This window comes from Solea solea, chromosome 6 (genome assembly GCF_958295425.1).
Source record: "Solea solea chromosome 6, fSolSol10.1, whole genome shotgun sequence".
In the NCBI taxonomy this organism is placed as follows: Eukaryota; Metazoa; Chordata; class Actinopteri; order Pleuronectiformes; family Soleidae; genus Solea; species Solea solea.
The window spans coordinates 27,054,324-27,075,252 of NC_081139.1; the positions used below are offsets into that span (position 1 = coordinate 27,054,324).

Below are 20,929 nucleotides of genomic sequence, written 5' to 3' on the forward strand. Positions count from 1 at the left end.
TCTGTAGAGACCCCTAATGGCCTTTTTGTGTATTGCTACCAAGGTGGAGCAATATTGGTGACATTTATTTCCAGCCGTTGTATTCTTGGTGACTTTGTTTTTTGAACTTGTCCAAATTTACAAGCTGGTGTCGTTCATACACTGTTATACAATGTTGTGTATTTGTGTGTGTGTGGTGTGTGTTACCAGTGAGCTGGTCTTGATAATAGATAATATGGAGCTGAGAATCCCAGAGCAGATGAGCAGCTCTTTCTGTTGCCTCAGGTGAAGATGGATGTGATGTAGAACCACAGGGAGGAGGATCCGCCGAGACTCTGAGGACACACACACACACACACAGACACACACACACACACACACACAGGTTTTTATGTCTTACTGAGGACACGTCATTGACACTAACACTTATTCTAACCTTAACCACCAAAACTGATGGTGTTTGTCAAAGGAACTTTTTATATCCTAACCCTTTTTTAGAAAGAAAATGTCCTCAGGCAAAATGTCCTCACAAAGACAAGTTTGTATGTTTTTTTTTGGACCTCACAAAGAGATAAACACATTTACACACGCTGTGTTTCTTTCTCTCTATTTTATTGTGAGGCTTACATTGACAAAGATTCCAGTCGAATCTTTTACACACACAGTAAATACTCCTGTTTAAAAGCTAAATTTACTCACCTGAGTTGTTGTTGTTTTTTTTAATGATGTTAAACATTTATTAGAGTGCTTGCTCCCCAATGCACACCACGGGGAACCAGGGAGTTCTCCGTGGTGTGCATTGCAATCTATTATTATTGTTCGGTGTATATTCTTCTTTCCTAAAGTCTTCTTCTTCCCAAAGTTCTGCACATAAAAACCCCACACATCCTATATCAAAACGGTTTGATCGGGAATGGTGTGCTATGACTGTTCCAAGTGTTTCGAGTAACCAATAGCGACAAACATCACAAGAAAACTGCGAAAATTTTCCACAAGCGGTCAAAAAAAATTATCAGAACCCAACCCACTTTGGAGCCTCACAGTGTCGTCATACTTTAACATAGAGATGCGGTTCAAGCGTTAAACTGGTCACAAGACATGGGCATTTTCTCACCTAAGTCAAAGTTTTGATACATGTTACGTTTTTTAAACAATCGCAGTTTACTTTTTGTCCTTTTTTTGGACGTTTTCAGATTTTAGTGTGTATGTGTTGCGTGCGTGGGTGTCGCCAGAGTGGCACACTCCAGCAAAATAATCACAAAAATCTCTAAACAAACTCTTCTCCTGCCCACAATTTCCAACCTACACAGACAATTTTACATAAAAACGTTGCTATGGTTGTCGTCTAACCCTGTGTGTTGTTTTCAGTCTCATATGACTTGCAGTTTTTCTTGAAATCACCTAAAAGCGCAGAGAGTTCTGCTCAAACCTCCCAATGACTCCCATGTTAAAACTCGGCTCTGGAGTTTTTTAAAAATCAAGACGTGGGTGATTTCAAAACTGTCATTTCTCTGTCAATTCACAGCCGTTTTTCACAAATGTAAATGTGGGAGCTGCTGAAAGCCTCCTGACGCTCACACACCAAATATTTACTCTCTATCATCAACCGTTCTTGAAATATGACAACTTTAAAACATGGTGCTTTCTCTGTTTTTCACCATTAGAAACAGGTGATTGGAGAAATAGGGGCGGGAACAGGGAGGGGGAGGGGCTTGTGAGTCAGTCTCTTGCTCTCTCTCGCTCTCTCTCTCCAAGTTTTAAAGGTTCAATCCACCCAAATTGGCAGCAAGAAGCAGGCACGATAGTTCTTATTTTTATTATTAGTGGAAAAACAAGAATTTACACATACACAAAATATTCTTGCCACTATTTAAATTCTCCTCTAATTTATTTCCCACCTGTTGCTATTGTACAGCACGAGTTTCATATTTAACATCGAAAAATAAATAAGAAATACGATATAAAAACTCCATGAAAAAATGAAGCTGTTGATGAACGCCGTCACCTTTACCTGGGAACGAGAAGAGCCTGCTGTCCACCGTGCGGGCGATGGACTGCAGCTTCACCACGTCCATGGACTGTCCGATGTGGACGGTGGACGGCATGCTGCCCAGCGTGCCACGCACAAACTCCGCCACCTCCTGCACCGTGAACATCTGCAGCAGCTCGTCGAAGACGGCGGGGAACGAGTTCAAGAGGGCAGCCTGAGGAAGAGGAGGGAGGATGAGTGACTGCAGCTTCATCACAGTGAGCTGCTGAGTCACTGTCGGTGCTTCTCCTGTGCAGGGTTTTAGTGAAGGGAGTCACCTGGACAACAGTGGTTGTGAAGTAATCTGGAGTCTGGATCGTGGATTGGATCAAATCGTAAAAAGTTTGGTTGTTCAAACCTTCAGATTAGATCATTTTAATCCAGCCTTTGTTTATTTAAAAACTTCGTTTTTGAAAATTTGAATTGAATTTGAAAATCTATTTCTTCTCAATTTTTCCTAATGAAATTCTCTTCACCACTGTTTCTTCTTTGTTTATTTGTGCAACAAGCAGAGTTTGACACCTGGCAAAATCCATTTAATCCAGTCAGATTACCTCTGAACAAAGGAGAGTATATTTTAAAGGGATAGTTTAGGTTTTTATGTAGCATAGTAGGATGAGGCATTGACACACATTTTCACGTAGAAAAAAACATGAAAACATGGCTTTTTTTCTTTATCAAAATAAAATATATGCCTATTTAAGTCTATGATGTGCTAAGAATATGTTTGCTGCTTTACTTTAGCGTCAGACAGCCTTTTCAGACTGGAAAGTAAAAGTTTGTCTCATACTTTCTCTCCCTGCACCAAACCCCACAGAGAAAATCAGCGATTGTAACATCACGGCAGAACAGGAGTTGTTGATCCACTGCTGCCGCCATCGGTAAATTCAAATATCTGATTATGTCAATTCTGTGTTTGAAATTCAGTATTCAGATTTACTTCAGTGACACAACGTTGCCACACGAGGGCAGCAGTAGACCAGCTGCTCCTGTGTCCCAGCAGCTTAAAATGCTGATTTTCTCTATGAGGTTTGGTGTGGGAGAGTGACAGACTTCAGCCTACAGTCAGAAATGGCTGTATATACACACACACACACATACATATATATATGTATATGTATATATATATAGATATATAGACTTCTAGGCAGGGGGTTACATGTCAGTGCCTCATACAATCACACTCAGACAAACCAAAAACCAAAACAAATCACTTTAAGTGTTGATTTTGTTACAAAATCACCATTTGTGAGACATTGGTAAGACACAGGAGAGTGAAAGTGAGGGGGAAAAAAGATGAAGATGAAGTGATAGTTTGACAAAATGACAAACTGGGATGAAAAAGAAACAGAGAAGTTAGTTTGAATGTCATCATTCCACGGTGTGAAGAGGAACAGGAGGACGAAGACAAGTCACTATCTGCTGGAGGGACAGGAGGACGGTTTGTGTGTGTGTGTATGTATGAGCAGGTGAACGAGGACTCTGGGCTTAGCGGGAAAGGGGGCGTGACTTGTGGTGTCCATCCAGTCGTCTACTTACTGACAGCGGAGACGGACGCAGAGCGCTGGAGCTCCACGCCTGAACGCAGTTGGCCTGCCCGCCGCCGCCGGGAGCAGGGGGCGGGGCTTGGCCCAGGGCGGAGGCTAGTGCTAACGTAGGCGGAGCTTGATTTGTGCCTGGACAAGGCTGGGAGCTCTGAGGCGCACGAATAAAAAGGGACCCAGCGGACGGAGGAGCAAAGAATTGTGGGAGATTGGGCGAGAAGGTGAGGAAAGGAAGCAAGGAAAGGACCGAAGATACAAGTAGAAGGAGACAAGAGTCAGATTAAAGTAACTGAGACAGAAGCAAATCAGGAAAGTCAAATCATAAAAATCCTCTTTTTGTAACAAACAAACAAGAGAGAGTGAAAAAGACATTTGAGGACAATGTTTCCTGAAACAATCAAACACACCTGTGTGAAGATGAGTGTCTCAGAGTTGCGACTGTCCAGGCTGAGGACAAAGCGGATGGACTGGAAGAGTTCCTGGATGCTGGTGCGGAACAGTTCCTCCTCCATACCACAGGTGGCGCGAGAGTAAAGGACCCGGGACTGCACGATGAACTTAAACAGATACTCCAGGGCCTGAGGGTCAAAGGTCAGCGGCGGTGTTTGAGGACTCATAAACGTGTTGACTTAGGAATATAATATGTGACATTTCTGAGTTAAAATCTCTCTTAATCTATTAAAATTCACGCTCTTTATTTACGTTACTGAGCATTTCAGTTACATTTGAATGAGCTGGTCCACTTTGTGAAGCTGCTGCTGTGTTTTACACAAATACTCAAACACATTCTCGCTCCTGGTCGTCATTGGCCAATCTGCAAATATTTCACAATAAAAGCCCTGCTGGCGAAACTGAATGGAAACAGGGAGCAGATACACCAGAGTGCTTTTATTTTGAAACAGGAACTGGATGTGTTGTGTCTGTGATACTTTGGCAGCTGTAGTGAGTCAGTGGATGAATGAATGAGTGAGGGAATAAGTGAGTAAATGGGTGAATGCCTGGGTGAGTGAGCAAATAAGTAAGTGAGTGAGTGAATGAATGAGTGAGGGAATAAGTGAGTAAATGGGTGAATGCCTGGGTGAGTGAGCAAATAAGTAAGTGAGTGAGTGAAGGAGTGAGTGAATGGGTAAGTGCGCAAATAAGAAAGTGAGTGAGTGAATGAATGAGTAAATAACTGATTGAGTGAGTGAGTGAATACGTGATCGAGTGAATGGGTGAGTGAATGAGAGAGTGAATATGTGATTGAGTGAGTGAATGAGTGAGTGAGCAAATAAGTTAGTGAATTAATACGAAACTGAGAAAGAATTAATACATGAATGAGTGAATGGGTGAGTGAGCAAATAAGTGAGTGAATGAGTGAGTGAGTGAATAAGTAAGTGAATGAATATGGGATTGAGTGAATGAATAAATTAGTGAATGAGTGAGTGAGCGAGGGAACGATGTTTTTAAAGAGTCAGTGAGTCTCACCCTCATGGCCTCCTGTATGTGATCCTGTCTCACCACCTCAGCTGAGCGATCCATGTACCACTTCAGACAGCGGATCAACTCTCTGAAACAACAATGACAACAGGAAACACTACATCAACAATCAAAGTTACAAAGACTTCAACAAACCTGTTTAATGATTCAGTTACAAGTCACTCGTTTGTGTGTTGGAAAAAAACATGTCACAGCAGTTTCACGCAAACGTTACTATGACGACTCCTCCCACGTTGAGGAGGAGCTATGAAGTCGTGTAAAACAACGTGACTGAAAGAATGGAACTTCTGGAGCTGTTTGTTTTGGTTCTATTCCAAATGGAAACACACAAAAAATGCGTAAAATGTGAAGCGAACTGAAACGAACTGAAGCGTTCCACTCACTTGTAGGCCAAAGCTCCAGCGAAGTGTTTCTGTATGTACGTGTCCATGACGGGTCTGAAGTGGTAATATTTACCGTCTCTGAGCAGATTTATGATGAACACCTGACACAGAGAGAGAGAGAGTGAACGAGGAACACTCATTCATTCATTCATAGTCAACACATACAGAGTTCATACCAGTGACTGGAACACCAGTGGTCCATATTTATCCGTGTTGTCGTCCAAGATGGAGAACAAGGTGTCCAGAATGTCTTGGAGAAACTGCAACACACACACAAATGTTTTTTTATATATTAGTGAGGACACACCTAAACCCCTTACCCATATCTTAACCATCGCAACTAAGTCCCTAACTCTGACCTTAAAACCAGATCTTAACTCTAAAAAAAAGCCCTTTAAAGACTAAATGTCCTCACATCAATATGGTTTACTATTCTATTTTTGGTCCTCACAAAGTGACAAATACAAGGTTACACACACATACAGACACAAATACAGGACAAATAAATACAAGTACACAGACAAGTTTTTATATCTTAGTGAGGACACATCATAGACATAATGCTTTCCCTAAGTCCTTACCCATCACAACTAAGTGCCTAACTCTAACCCTAAAACAAGATCTTGACCGGTAGGTCAAGGGTTCGATTCCCAGCTCAGCTACTTAAATGGCGGTGTTTCTGTGGACACTGTGTTGTCCACCTGCAGAAACACACAGTTTTTTTTTCTGTCCCAATGCAAAACCTCACCTTGACAATCTCTTCTCCACTGACGTGTCTCAGTCGGCCCAGAATGTCCATGACCCGGTCCGGATGAGCTTTCCACTTGAGCAGAGCCAGGAGGTCGACTGAAAGACAACGGATAAGACTCACAGGTGAAGCCTCTCTGAATTTACATCCGCCGAAGAAGTCCTGTTTTCATCCACATGGGTTTAACAGCACGTTTGTCCTTCTCTGAGCTACTTCCTGTCAACAGTTTTTGACAAATCTGTCTGAACGATCACCCAAGAATGTTCCAAAGAATCATTTACAAGAAATCCCAAGAGATTCATTTATCCTCCATCACTAACCTACATGCTGTACCGTGTGTCTTTTGCATCAGTATGGACGTTTACGCAATACTTCCTCTAGAGGGCAGTGCCGAGTACCAAATAGCGGGCATCAACAAACATGGCGACCTTAGAAGAGGTTTATTTTAATGTGCTCGATCTGAAATAGACTGAGAATACTTAGTTGTACCATTGACGGAGAATATGTACTTGAGGGACATTGAGGACATTTCCGAATGTCAGCCACAACTTTTAAGAACTTGTGACTCTGGATCCTGGATCAGTAACTCCAGCACCATCTCGAAGAGACACTATTCAGAACTTTTCTCGCCATTTTCAAATGCCCGCATCGACTCTTCTTCGCCATTTCTCTGAACGATTGGACAATTGACTCTATACTGCCCCCATGATTTGTGGTGGTATTGCTCAATTTCGTCCATCATCGTAGACTCCCCTGCGAGGCGCCCAATGACGGACGAAATTAACGCCAATTACGGACGAAACGCTCCGTCCACCTCTGTCTTTTGCGATGTCTAAACGTCAGAGACATCTTCACAGATCAGGATGAATTTTCGTGAGGGTAACAGCTATGAACGGGTAAAGTACAGATCCAGAAAGTTCTTCTGGATCCAAACGTAAACATCTTAAAGTAATAAAATAAGGTGTTGTATGAATCCATCTGGCGTTGGGTGGGTACCGTTCTGTGTGAGCTTGGTGGACGAGAGCTGTGTGGAGATCCAGAAGGACTCCTTGGCGCTGCGCTGGAAGACGAGGCTGGAGGGAATACTGGGGCAGCTGCTGAAGTCCTCCTTACAGCAGGGCAGGCCCAGGTAGAGGGCGTGGTTACTGAAGGTGGTGTTCTCGTCACACTGAGACACAGGGGGACATAAAAAAAGGTCTGTAAAAACCGAAGCGCTTCCACGCTGCGGGGACAACAGTCGGCATCCGTGTCTCACCTTGTAAACGTAGAGTTCGTGGCTCTCGTCTGAAAGAGTCGTACCGTCCTCCCTCATCAGAGGAGTGAAGGAAAACCCAAACAGCTTCTTCTCTCCTTTGTCCTTCGCTGCAGAGGACGAGAGAAAATATCTCTGTTTACACGCGCGAAATGTCTTCATTCTGATTATTACGTAAAGTTTTCAGATTTTTCAGCTCCTTGAATGTGAATGTTTCCTGAATCTTCTTGGGTTTGTGGACAAAAACAAGACATTTGAGAAACATCATTATTACTCCCTTCATCAAGAAAATAATTGACAGATGAACAGGGTTCGCATGGGTCCTTGAAATCCTTGAAAGTTTGTGAAAGTGAAAAGAAAATTCAAGGCCTTTAAAGTTTTCGAAAACCATCCTAAATAAACATGGGCCATTGAAAGTGCTGGAATTTTGTGCAGTAAAGATGTGAAGTTGATATTTAAGGTAAATGTCTCCCTTGTTTGTTACGACGCCACCTGCTGTTTCACGCCCTGCATTGCTTGATGTACGTAGACAAGGCAGACGCAGGATATACATGGACTCAAAAGTACTAGTGGTGTTGTGGACACTGTCCACTCTGTCTTCCTCTCCGCCTTTGACGTGAGATTCCGTGCAGAAAAATGAGCAAGTAAAGTTAAAACACGAGAGAGCAAATGACGACGGGATTTCTGGGAAATGAAAATACCAACATCTCTGTCTCATTAAAGACAAAAGACAAAGACTGACTCTGACCAAGGGACAATCACTTATCCAGCTGCAGAACGTGCTGCAAACCAATAACAGTGGACGAAATTCTCCTCACATCTTAAGCTGTGTCAGCACATTCAGTCCTTGAATTAGTCCTGGAAAGTCCTTAAAAAGTCCTTACTTAGTCATTGATTAACGTTAGATATCAAGTAGTGCAGGGCATGAAACAGTAGGTGGCGTCGTAACAAACCTAAATATCTTAAATCACTTCACTCTCACACAAAATTCAAGCACTTTCAATGACCCATGTCTATTGAGGGTGATTTTCAAGAACTTTCAAGGGCCTTGAAATTTTTTTTTTCTTTCAAGGATTTCAAGGACCCGTGACGACCCTGTTATTTATGCATACTGTCCGTGTTAGCATAGCAGACGAAACGAGCGACAGAAGCAGAGGAAGTTGAGAGTCTTCTTGTGTTTCAGGGACGTAAATAAAAAACTTGAGACGCGTGACGACGTTACGTGACTCACTGGAGCAGTGTCTGAACTCGAAGCGTATGTGCGAGCCTCTGAAGCGGTCGATGGGAATCGGCAGTTTGATGACCTCACTCCACCGTGGGCTGTTGTTGTGATAGAGAACGAAGGAGCGATGCTCGGGTACGCTGGGCTCCCCCGAACCCACACTGATACAATCCTGCGGAGAAACAGAGCCAAACCATTACTGTAGAAACAGGCCTCACTCTCCCACACCAAAGTCCATCGAGAAAATCAGCGATCTTAGCTGGTGGGGACACAGGAGCTGCTGGTCCTCTGCTGCCCCGTGTGGTCACTTTGTGTCACTGAGGAAAATCTGTACAAAGGATTTTTAAACCCTGATTTTCTTTATGGGGTTTGTTGTGGGAGAGTGAGCGGTTTACAAACTTCAGTTTCCTGACTTAAAATTCTGTCTCACTTGGAGATAAAGTGTTAGAATGTATTGTGTTGTTGTCCCCATGTTTTCACAGAGGTCGTGTCACTACCTCACACAACCACAGTCCAACACTACCTACACTGTCCTTTCAATGCCCTGAGGTGGTGATCTGTCAGTGGTGAAAAAGTCAAGTTGTCAAAGCGTCTCCTACCTTGAGAATTTCTCCATCGGCGTAAAGCACGTAAATGGTGACTTCGATGTTCTTCTGAACGCTCTTCCCTCCTCTCTCAAAGTCCCCTCGCTCCAGCGTCAGGTACAGGTCGTTGCGGATGTCGCCTGACACCACAGAGGACACGTTAGCAAACCAGCACTTCACCAAAACGTCAACATCATTTAACAGCTGAGATGTTTGAAAAATTAAGATTGGACTCCAAAAAAATCTCCTGTGACCCATTTCTGGGTCCCAACCCAAGGTTTGGGAACCACTGTTCTAACATATACGATGTATGAAGAGGAGAATCTCTGCACTGCACACCGATATTTAATAGGTTTGGGAAACAGTGTGACCGTTAACTGACTAACTTGATGTTTCTTAGACTAACCAGATGGGAGCGCCAGCCCGTGCCTCGATAACACACACACACACACACGACTCACCGGGCATGATGACGTCTGGAAACCCCAGTTTGCGCGTGATGGCCACGCCCCTGGTGAAAATGAGCGGGTTCTCCCGGCGAACCTGCTCCATGTCACCGCGCAGCAGCTGCAGAGAGATGATCAGACCTGGAGCGAGGGATGAGAGGAGGGGGAGGAGGAGGAGGAGGAGGAGAATAAAGAAACATGTTCATGCAAAGGTAGAGATCTAAACTCAAACTTGAAAACCTTCTGACTGAGATTTCTATAGCAACATGTTTGTACGGGGTGACAGGAGGTCACAGGAGGTCACAGGAGGTCACTGGAGGTCACAGGAGGTCACAGGAGGTCACGATAGGTCACAATAGGTCACGTGAGGTCAAAGAAGCTCACAGGAGGTCAAAGAAGCTCATAGGAGGTCACAGGAGGTCACAGGAAGTCACATGAGGTCACAATATGTCACATGAGGTCAGGGGGAGGACACAGGAAGTGGCAACAGTTCACAGACGTTAAGATTTTTCTAACTCAGACGATTCTCCAGCTGATGTTGAGTGACCTGCTCTCCAACGACTCCACAGATGTTTGTGTGAAACAATGAGTCTGTGTCAGACGTAAAACGTCGTCCATACCATAGTTGGTGGTGGGAGCCGTGTACTTGGTGCTGGACTTGCGGATGATGTTCTCGTGGATCTGGTACCATTCGTTCTCATTGTTACACCTGGACAAAAAAAATCATGAAAATCTGTTATTTACACAAATCACAGATTTAGATTTACTCTAACCTTAACCATAACTACTACTGACCTAACCCTGACCTTAACCATAACTACTACTGACCTAACCCTGGCCTTAACCATAACTACTACTGACCTAACTGTGAACTTAACCATAACTACTACTGACCTAACACTGGCCTTAACCATAACTACTACTGACCTAACCCTGAACTTAACCATAGCTACTACTGACCTAACCCTGAACTTAACCATAACTACTACTGACCTAACCCTGACCTTAACCATAGCTATTATTGACCTAACCCTGGCCTTAACCATAACTACTACTGACCTAACTGTGAACTTAACCATAACTACTACTGACCTAACCCTGGCCCTAACCATAACTACTACTGACCTAACCCTGAACTTAACCATAACTACTACTGACCTAAACCTAAACTTAACCATAACTACTACTGACCTAACTGTGAACTTAACCATAACTACTACTGACCTAACCCTGGCCTTAACCATAACTACTACTGACCTAACCCTGACCTTAACCATAACTACTACTGACCTTACCCTGACCTCGACATACGGTCCAACTTTCTTGAACGTGTGGTTGTGACCTTTGACCCTGACTTACGTGTAAACCTTGAGGACAAAGTCTTTCTCCTCCTTGAGTTCAGAGATGGTCTGCAGGACGTCGCTCATGGCCAGCACTGCGCAGCCGTACGGCCGGCGGTACTGGACGTGAGGCGGACCCTTCTTACTGTCGTTCAGCAACATACGACCTGAAACACGAAATCAGACACACACACAACACTGTCTCTGAATCAGGAAAGATCAGGGATCTACTGACGCATGTTTCTATCACCTCACTGAGACGAGTCAGTGACAGTGTTTGTAAAAGGGGGGAGGAGTCTGGGACAATGAGCCTCACACTGAAAGAGTGGACTGGTGTTTGACCAGAGAGGGCAGCAGATACACGTTTACACCTGGATCAACAAATAACGAGCACAGTCTCACCTGTCCTGATGACCTGAGACACAATGTAAAGATCTCTCTTCATGTCTTTGTTGCTCAGATCCTGGAAATCAGAGAAAAAAAAGCATAAAAATAAGAATAATAACTTCCTTTTATATTGCATGCTTTACAATACAAAAATGCACAATGATGATGGACAAAAGGCTCCATCTGTCTCTGTCTCTTTAGTATAAATGTACCTTTAAACTTAGATGTCAGGATTGATTAGTAAGCTGTGAATGTATGTGTGTGTGTGTGTGTGTGTGTGTTACCGTGAACAGTGCACACAGTCTGTCCACCTTCTCTGGATTCTTTGGTCCTCCGTTCTTGTTCAGTCTCACCATGAACTTTTCACTGAAAAAAACCCACAAATGTTTTAATCTCATGTTTTGTGAGAGTGTCTGTGTGTGTGTGTGAGTGTCTCTTACCATCTCTTCTCTTATCATCAGTTACTTTAACCAGATTAAATTCCACATTTATTTACAGCTCCTCACACAATTTTAATTATTCAGACTCAGGCAATAAACACAAACACACACACATACACAAAAAACGTCTGACTCTCTTTGAGCGCCACAACTTATCTTAATACCCCAAAACACAGTGGACTAAAAACATAAATACAAGTACAGGGGGCACACAAACACACAAACACACACACACAGTGTTTCGCCAGTTTTGATGTGTGTGCCAATTTTCGTCCATTTTCGCCAACGTTTGCTGCGTCAAAAATTGCGATTCTTTCAGAAGAAAAATAAAATTGGTGGTGTTTTTTTCTTTTTTTACCTGATAGTCTTCCCCTCTCTCAGGTCGTACAGTGAGAAGAAAATGTCTGTGTCCTCTCCAATGCTGTTGTAGGTGAAGCTCTTCAGGTTGACCAGTAGGTGGTGTGGGACCGGGACTCGGCTCGGGTCCCCGTGTCTCTGCCGTGTACCGTCGCTCTGAAAAACCAAGCCAGAGACAAAAAGTCACACGGAGGAAAAAAAGGTACCGTCACATTTAACGTCCATTTACACCCCCCGAGTTTCTTCGTGTTCCTATTAATAAGTCGGCTAAAAATATGGATGTAAATGTTTCTCGGGCTAGCCATTGTTAGCAATTTTTAGCTGTTGTTAGCAATAGCAGTCAATAACAACGCTCTACATGGTGGTTTGAGCACACAAACAGCATAGCAACACATCCACAGTTCATTAAAAAGTACTACGTACGACTGATTTACTGTGAAACAAAGGCAGAATTAGCTGTGTTTGTACAGTGGCAGCCATTTTAGAATCCTAACTCGCCGTTGCAAAGGTTGCTCAAAGCGAGCTCAGGGTCTTCGAGTGTGAAGACATCTCACAAACTACAAATTGAACGCACCATTAGTCAGCAATAAATGCTGGAAACTAGCATAACACTAGGACTCAGTGAAAACATGGCTGCCAGCAGCGACACACACAAACACACAAAAACTGATTTTAGGCACTTAACAAAAACTCTCTTAGTAAAATCTACAGCTGGTTAAGTCTACAATGTCTAAAAGCACAAGTTTTACAACTTTTTCTCACTATTAGTCTCACTCTTCTTACTGAAACCTGACGTTTGTGTCACTTGCTAAGTCGCACGCTCTCCTCCACCAAACCCCATAGAGAAAATCAGGGATTTTAACATCACAGCACACAGGAGGTGTTAATCCACTGCTGCCTCCATCACTAACTTCAAATGTCTTATTTTGAGACTTCGGCATCTGAAATCCTTTGCTTTGACTTACCTCAGTGACACAAAGTGACCACACGAGGCAGCAGTAGACCAGCAGCTCCTGTGTCCCCGCGAGCTAAAATCACCCCTTTTCTCTATGGACTTTGGTGCTGGCAGACATGTTTCAAGTTGATCCTCAGTGTGTCTGTACCTCATTAAACCACCCTTTGTTTTTGAAATTTGTTGGTGGATGAATGAATAAATGAATGGATGAATGGATGACTCTGGTGTATTAATACTCACAGTACTGCAGTGGTGTACGTACCTGTGTTGTACTCTGCTGGACACTGTGTCTGCTTGACAGATGCTGTGGACGAGAGGAGGACACAAAAACAACAATGTTCACTCACTTCCTTGTTTCCTCTCCTCATCCTTATCTCCTTCCCTTGTCTTAGTTCTCACTCCTTATCCCCTTTTCCTTGGTTATTGTCATCTCCTTGTGTACTCGGCTCTCCTTGTTGTTTTCCCTAGTTTCCTTTCCTTTGCAGGTTCCTTTTTCCACTGATCTCCTTGTTTCCTTCCCTATCTTGCCTTATCTACTTTCATTTTCTCTCATCTCCTTGTTTCTTTTCCTTATTTTCGGATTTCCTTCCCCCTCAGGTGTTCATGTTTCCTCTCCTCAACACCTGTCCATGTGTCCTTTCCTCTGCTCTACACCTGTCCATGTGTCCTTTCCTCCCCTTGATATCTGTCCATGTGTCCTTTCCTCTCCTCGACACCTGTCCATGTGTCCTTTCCTCCCCTCGATATCTGTCCATGTGTCCTTTCCTCTCCTCGACACCTGTCCATGTCTCCTTATCTTTCCTCTACTTTTCAAACTTCCATTTCTCTAAATGGTTCCTTTCCTTCTCATGGGTCCCCAAACAAATTTGCAAATCTATTTAAAATTCATGTGCGTATGTTTTTAATGTTTAGTGTTTTTAATGAATTTATGAAACACGGTTTATAGAAATGGTAAATTATTCTACTTTAAAAGAGTTGCTCGTCATACAGAAAGTTTAGTAAACGCTGATTTAAAGGACGCTCAGAATTATAATTAATTATAATATAATTATAATAAAATCTTGTTAGTTTTTGTTCCTGTTGTTGTTTGTTAATCAGACCATGGAGTGAATCAGAAGTAAGTAGAGCTTGTTAACTACTGTGATGTTTGTATATAACCCCCCCCTGCTCCTTCCATCCATAAACTTTCTCCCTCCATCTCTCCGCCTCTCACTCTCTCTCTCCACATCAGTCTCTAGGCAACAGAAGACAGAGGGAATCACCACGACGACAGTGTTTGACTGGTGCAGCTCAAGACTGATGTAAGACACGGAACATCAAGTATTTGTGAAGAGAAAACCAAAACAAATGAGAAAACATCATCGCTTCAGTTATTAACTATCATTATCATTAACTGCAGGTTTTATCCATTCAATACTCGTATGTTTACATTTATTCACCATTCAATTGCCCTCCTGTCACCAGCCTGTGTGTGTGTGTGTGTGTGTCTGCTACACAAGGTGGCGATAGATTAACCTATAACATGTCAGCCCATAACTATGTTGGTACAAGCGTATAATCCATCCCTCCATCTTCTACCGCTCCATCCTCCACATGACTGATCGTTGTGCCAATCTCAGCTGACATAGGGCGAAAGGCGGAGTCACATACTGGACAGACGGCCAGTCCATCACAGAGACAAACAACCATTTACTCTCACTCTAAGACCTATGGTCAATCCAGAGTGTCCAATTTACCTAATCCACATATTGCATGTTTTTGGACTGTGGGAGGAAACTGGGAGAACCCGTTCGTCTAAGATTTTTTTAAAGTAAGGGCCTTGCTTTACAGAGGCGGCCATCTTGTGCTGCCATGGGGCGCCAACAAGGGCCTTGACGTGTGAGGTCAAGGAAAGGGGTGGCGAACCCCGTAATCCCCGACCTGGCACTGGCGTTCTGGAGGTGCTACGAGCACAGAACGACTTCACACCCTGGGGTCATTTTTACTGACCGCTTTACCAAATGTAAAAGCCGCCGGAATCTTTACCGACATCGTCCGGTAATGATTACTGACATGGCACAATCAGACAGACGGGATTAAAATCACTGGGAAGCTCCGGTGATTGCAGTCAGGCAAACTTAGCCCAGGTAAAACTTATCCTGTGCGAATATTACAATTACAAGTAGTTTTACACTGGATTTCCAACGCACACACACCACCCAAGGACATTGTGCATATACTGTAACAACACTGTACATACTACCTATTTATCTATTTTATATCCTTTGCACTGAACATTGTTCCTTTTTTTTATTACCTGTACATTTTTACGTACTTGACACTTGGTTGCTGCTATAATTTCGTTGTACATGTGCAATGACAATTAAAGGTTCCTGATTTCTGATTTCAAGCACGGATCGAGGCGTGATGTTGACGCCTGTCTTCACTTGTGATATCAAGAAGCAGCGTAGTACGCACATGGCAACAGGAGGTGTCCGGGAGGTCAGGGTGAGGTTGTTTGTGCGTAGCGGCCGCCAGAGCACCAGTGCCAGGTCAGGGATCACCGGGTGACAGAACTAGGGATCACCGGGTGCCTGGTCTAGGGTTGGTCATCGACCGTGGTAGTGCACGGAACTGGTCATAGCAGAGGCCCCGCGACAGGGCCCAGTAAAGGCCTCCTGGGACAGACAGGGCGATTTACCCTTCTCAGTTTTGGTAGTTTTACTGAGATTTCTTATCTCGTGCAAAATTGGCCATTAATATTAGAGATGTCCTGTGTCCTTACTCCACCTGACCGTGTTAAGCTAATCCCATCTGAATAAGGCTTTAGGCAAACAAAGGATAGATAAAGGTCCAGGTCTATAAGCACAGGCGTCACGGACACAAAATGAAAAGGTTGCCATTTCTTAGTAAAATGATCCTTAGATCCCGAGTGCATAATCTATACTTCTAAGGCTTCTACCGAGGGGGTAAAACAGGAGACAAAAGGCAATCATTTCCCTTAAGTGTCATGCATGTTATATTTGGTTGGTGCTCAAAAGAATACCAGGAGGGGGCGGCATGGTCCTACTTTTACCTCCAGAACCTTAGTTAGAGATTCAAAAAGATACAAACCATACATGTCTAAGATGGGGACAGTCCACATCACTAACGTCACAAATTCTCACACTGGACAAGCCAGAGCTACCTGGTTAGCATGCTAAAAACAAAGTTCCCACCTCTGAAGAAGTCTCTGGTGAAGGTAACGTCATAGCGTGTTTTAAAGTAACCTGAATGTTACCTACCATTTTATAGAGATCAGAGACACTTATCTGGTCCTCGTCCACCATCTCAAACTCTTTTCTTGGGACCAAATCCAGACCGAGGTGTCTGAGAGAGCGAGAGGGAGAGAGAGGGAGGGAGAGAGAGAGAGAGAGAGAGAGAGAGAGAGAGAGAGAGAGAGAGAGCAAGAAACATTATCAAAGTGGTTTTGCCTGTAAATAAAGTATAACATCAGTGGGAGAAAATGTATATTTGAATCAAAGGATGTTGTGACAGGGGAAAAACTGTTAGGGCCCAGAATGAAACCTTGAGGACAGCGGACGCCAACTAAACTACACATTATTTTGTCGAAAAGTCAGGATTTTTCACTTTAGGGGCTGGAAATTCAAATAAAATGCAATAATGAACTGTAGTTTTGAAAGACGACTCACTCGACCGCTGAGCTACCGTTGTTGTTTTTTGGAATGGAGACGTGGGTCCGAATTAAGCTTGGGGGGCCCGGATTCGGCTCGTGGGCCGCCAGTTTATGATCCATGCTTCAGAAACCTGGTCCTAATAAGGCTGGTTAATAACTGGTTAAGTTTAGGACCATCACATATGTGTGTGTGTGTGTGTGTTCTCTTACTCGTTGCCCCAGTCCAGTCTGACAGTGATGTGTCTCTTGACGTCTCGGCTCTGGTCCTGGGTCAGGTGACCAGACAGGAGCTGCCTCCTCAGGTCGATCAGTTCCATCATCACATGACGAACCTTGTAGAACAGATCGACCTTGTGCTTCTGTGAGAGAGAGAGAGAGAGAGAGCGAGGGGGGGAGAGAGAGAGTGAGAGATGGGGAGAGAGAGAGAGAGAGGGGGAGAGGAAGAGAGATAGAGATATTTATAGAGTTATATATAATCTTTGATCATCTGTATATAGTCATTTTTTATATATAGTCTTTGATCGTCTGTATATAAAGTCATTTTTTATAGTCATTGATCGTCTGTATATAAAGTAATTTTTTATATAGTCTTTGATCGTCTGTATATGAAGTCATTTTTTATATAGTCTTTGATCGTCTGTATATGAAGTCATTTTTTATATAGTCTTTGATCGTCTGTATTAATCATTTTTTATATAGTCTTTGATCGTCTGTATATGAAGTCATTTTTTATATAGTCTTTGATCGTCTGTATATGAAGTCATTTTTTATATAGTCTTTGATCGTCTGTATATAAAGTCATTTTTTATAGTCATTGATCGTCTTTATATAAAGTCATTTTTTATATATAGTCTTTGATCGTCTGTATATAATAATTTTTTATATATAGTCTTTGATCGTCTGTATAGAAAGTAATTTTTTATAGTCATTGATCGTCTGTATATAAAGTCATTTTTTATATATAGTCTTTGATCGTCTGTATATGAAGTCATTTTTTATATATAGTCTTTGATCGTCTGTATATAAAGTAATTTTTTATATATAATAATAATAAATTTAATTTAAAAGCGCCTTTCAGGTCACTAGTCATTGATCGTCTGTATATAAAGTAATTTTTTTATATATAGACATTAATGTCTGTATATAGTAATTTTTTATATATAGTCTTTGATCGTCTGTATATAAAGTCATTTTTTATATGTCTTTTATCGTCTGTATATAAAGTCATTTTTTAATATACTCTTTGATCGTCTGCATATAAAGTCATTTTTTATATATAGTCTTTGATCGTCTGTATATAAAGTCATTTTTTATAATAGTCTTTTATCATCTGTATATAAAGTCATTTTTTAAATATAGTCTTTGATCGTCTGTATATAAAGTCATTTTTTATATATAATAATAATAATAAATATAATTTAAAAGCACCTTTCAGGTCACTAGTCATTGATCGTCTGTATATAAAGTCATTTTTTATATATAGACATTGATCGTCTGTATTGGTCATTTTTTATATATAGTCTTTGATCGTCTGTATATAAAGTCATTTTTTATATAAGTCTTTAATTGTTTCATTTTTGTCAGTGTGCATTTGGACTATCTGGGTATCTCATAGGACTACTGGAATTAAGCTAAGTATCACTTCTGTAGGTCTTTCTTATTTGGTTGCTATCTCAATAATTGCTATTGTATGTAGCTGGTTGCTTGACTTTTGTGACTTTTGATTTGTCTGCTGTTTAATTAAGGTGAAAGTTTTGTAAAGATATTTTGTCTGCTAGGTCAAAGAGAAAGTTGTTATTGTTGCTGCTTTGACCTAGTTTCTATTGAGCCATCACCATCACCAGGTGAGAAGTTTCACTGGCAAAGGGGAGTGGCCAACACAGCTGAGTAAGATTTAAACCAGACCCAAACCAGCATTTGTCAGTGTGCATTTGGACTATCTGGGTATCTCATAGGACTACTGGAATTAAGCTAAGTATCACTTCTGTAGGTCTTTCTTATTTGGTTGCTATCTCAATAATTGCTATTGTATGTAGCTGGTTGCTTGACTTTTGTGACTTTTGATTTGTCTGCTGTTTAATTAAGGTGAAAGTTTTGTAAAGATATTTTGTCTGCTAGGTCAAAGAGAAAGTTGTTATTGTTGCTGCTTTGACCTAGTTTCTATTGAGCCATCACCATCACCAGGTGAGAAGTTTCACTGGCAAAGGGGAGTGGCCAACACAGCTGTAACTAATCAGCCCCTAATCAGGGAGTGGCCACTCAGCTGCAACTAATCAGCACCTAATCAGGTGTCTTTTAAAAAGCAGCACTGACTTTGAAGCGGCAGCTTCAGCGGCAGACTCTTCAGACGAAGACTCAGGAAGACAAAGACAAAGGAGTCTAAACCGGAGTCAAGACTCAGGAAGACAAAGACTCAGGAAGACAAAGACAAAGGAGTCTAAACCGGAGTCTAACAAGGAGGCTAACGGGGCTAAGTACCTGTCTACAAGTGTTTTCGACCTTTCACATATGTGTCTTTTTTCCATTCCTGTTCATGTCTCTTCTCATAGATATTACAAACCTCACAATCACTCAAAGCATCACCGTAACCTGTCCTCACTTATCTATCCCACCCGCTCCACACACATCCAACACCTTGTCGCAGGGGGCCTGTGGAACTGCCAGTCAGCTACCCGCAAGACTGAGTTCATTTCCGGCTTTGCTACTGAGCAATGCCTGGACTTCCTTGCTCTCACTGAGACTTGGATAACACCCTCCAACACAGCCACCCCTGCAGCTCTCTCCTCCGCCCACTCCTTCTCCCACACACCCAGATCTACTGGAAGAGGTGGTGGGACAGGTCTGCTCATCAACCCCAACTGGACTTTCACTCTTTACCCACTGCCACACTTCTCTTCACAGTCGTTTGAATTTCATGCTGTAACTGTAACTCACCCAGTCAAACTAATCATTATTGTCATCTACCGTCCACCAGGCCCATTGGGACACTTCTTGGAGGAACTAGATGTCCTCCTTTCAAACGTCCCAGAAAATGGCCCACCACTTGTTCTTCTTGGTGACTTCAACATCCAGTCAGAGAAGTCATCCGATCTACTATTTCTACTTTCGTCTCTTTCTCTCTCACTTGCTCCTTCTCCACCAACTCACAAAGCTGGCAACCACCTTGACCTCATCTTCACCAGAAACTGCTCCACCTCCGACCTCACGGTAACTCCACTTCATGTCTCTGATCATTTCTTCATTTCCTACTCTCTCCCACTCTCCCAATCTGATGATCTCATCTCATCAGATACTGCACTTGTCCGTCGCAACATTCGCTCTCTCTCTCCCTCCTCTCTCTCCTCAACTGTTCTATCAGCACTTCCTTCAGCTGACTCCTTCTCCCTCATGCATCCCAACTCTGCCACAGACACATTCCTCTGTACTCTGTCCTCCTCTCTTGACTCTCTCTGTCCTCTTACTTCACGGCGGGTTCGTAAGTCCTCCCCAGCCCCGTGGTTGTCGGACTCAGTGCGTACTGAGAGAGCCACGATACGGGCAGCAGAAAGGAAATGGAGGAAATCAAAACTCCCTGACGACCTGCTTTCCTATCATTCTCTTCTCTCCAACCTCACTGCCTCTATCTCTGCAGCCAAACAATCTTTCTATCAGACTAAAATTCAATCCTCTTTCTCTAACCCCAAAAAACTTTTCTCGATCTTCTCTAACCTCCTTGATCCCCCCACCCCCCCTCCTCCCTCCTCCCTTCTACCAATTCACTTTGTCAACTACTTCACAAAGAAAGTAGATGACATTCGCTCTTCTTTCTCAACCCCACCTCCTGATCTCACCTCTCTACCAACCACTAATTCAGCTCCTTCTCTATCCTCTTTCACCCCTCTATCTCAGGATCAAGTTCTTTCCCTAATAACCTCTGCCCGCCCCACCTCCTGCCCCCTTGACCCTATCCCCTCTCACCTTCTTCAGTCAATTGCTTCTGATCTTCTGCCTTTCCTCACCCACCTCATTAACACATCTCTATCATCTGGTTGCTTTCCGGACTCTCTTAAAGAGGCCAGAGTGACCCCCCTCCTTAAAAAACCCACCCTTGACCCGTCTGAAGTAAATAACTACAGACCTGTCTCTCTTC

The 20,929-nt window shown here is 42.9% G+C and overlaps 1 protein-coding gene across 1 annotated transcript in view; it reads right to left on the reverse strand.

The window, feature by feature from the left end:
- Positions 1-20,929, reverse strand: part of LOC131460493 (dedicator of cytokinesis protein 3-like) — a 98,809-nt gene that overhangs the window by 22,749 nt on the left and 55,131 nt on the right. Inside the window, 20 exon segments of the mRNA XM_058631047.1 lie at positions 187-314; positions 1,991-2,183; positions 3,960-4,130; positions 5,020-5,101; positions 5,415-5,515; positions 5,591-5,674; positions 6,163-6,260; positions 7,159-7,330; positions 7,418-7,524; positions 8,646-8,808; positions 9,236-9,360; positions 9,682-9,807; positions 10,287-10,375; positions 11,026-11,173; positions 11,409-11,469; positions 11,678-11,759; positions 12,192-12,346; positions 13,408-13,449; positions 16,409-16,493; positions 17,011-17,159. Coding sequence (XP_058487030.1) covers positions 187-314; positions 1,991-2,183; positions 3,960-4,130; positions 5,020-5,101; positions 5,415-5,515; positions 5,591-5,674; positions 6,163-6,260; positions 7,159-7,330; positions 7,418-7,524; positions 8,646-8,808; positions 9,236-9,360; positions 9,682-9,807; positions 10,287-10,375; positions 11,026-11,173; positions 11,409-11,469; positions 11,678-11,759; positions 12,192-12,346; positions 13,408-13,449; positions 16,409-16,493; positions 17,011-17,159 — 2,361 coding nt within the window.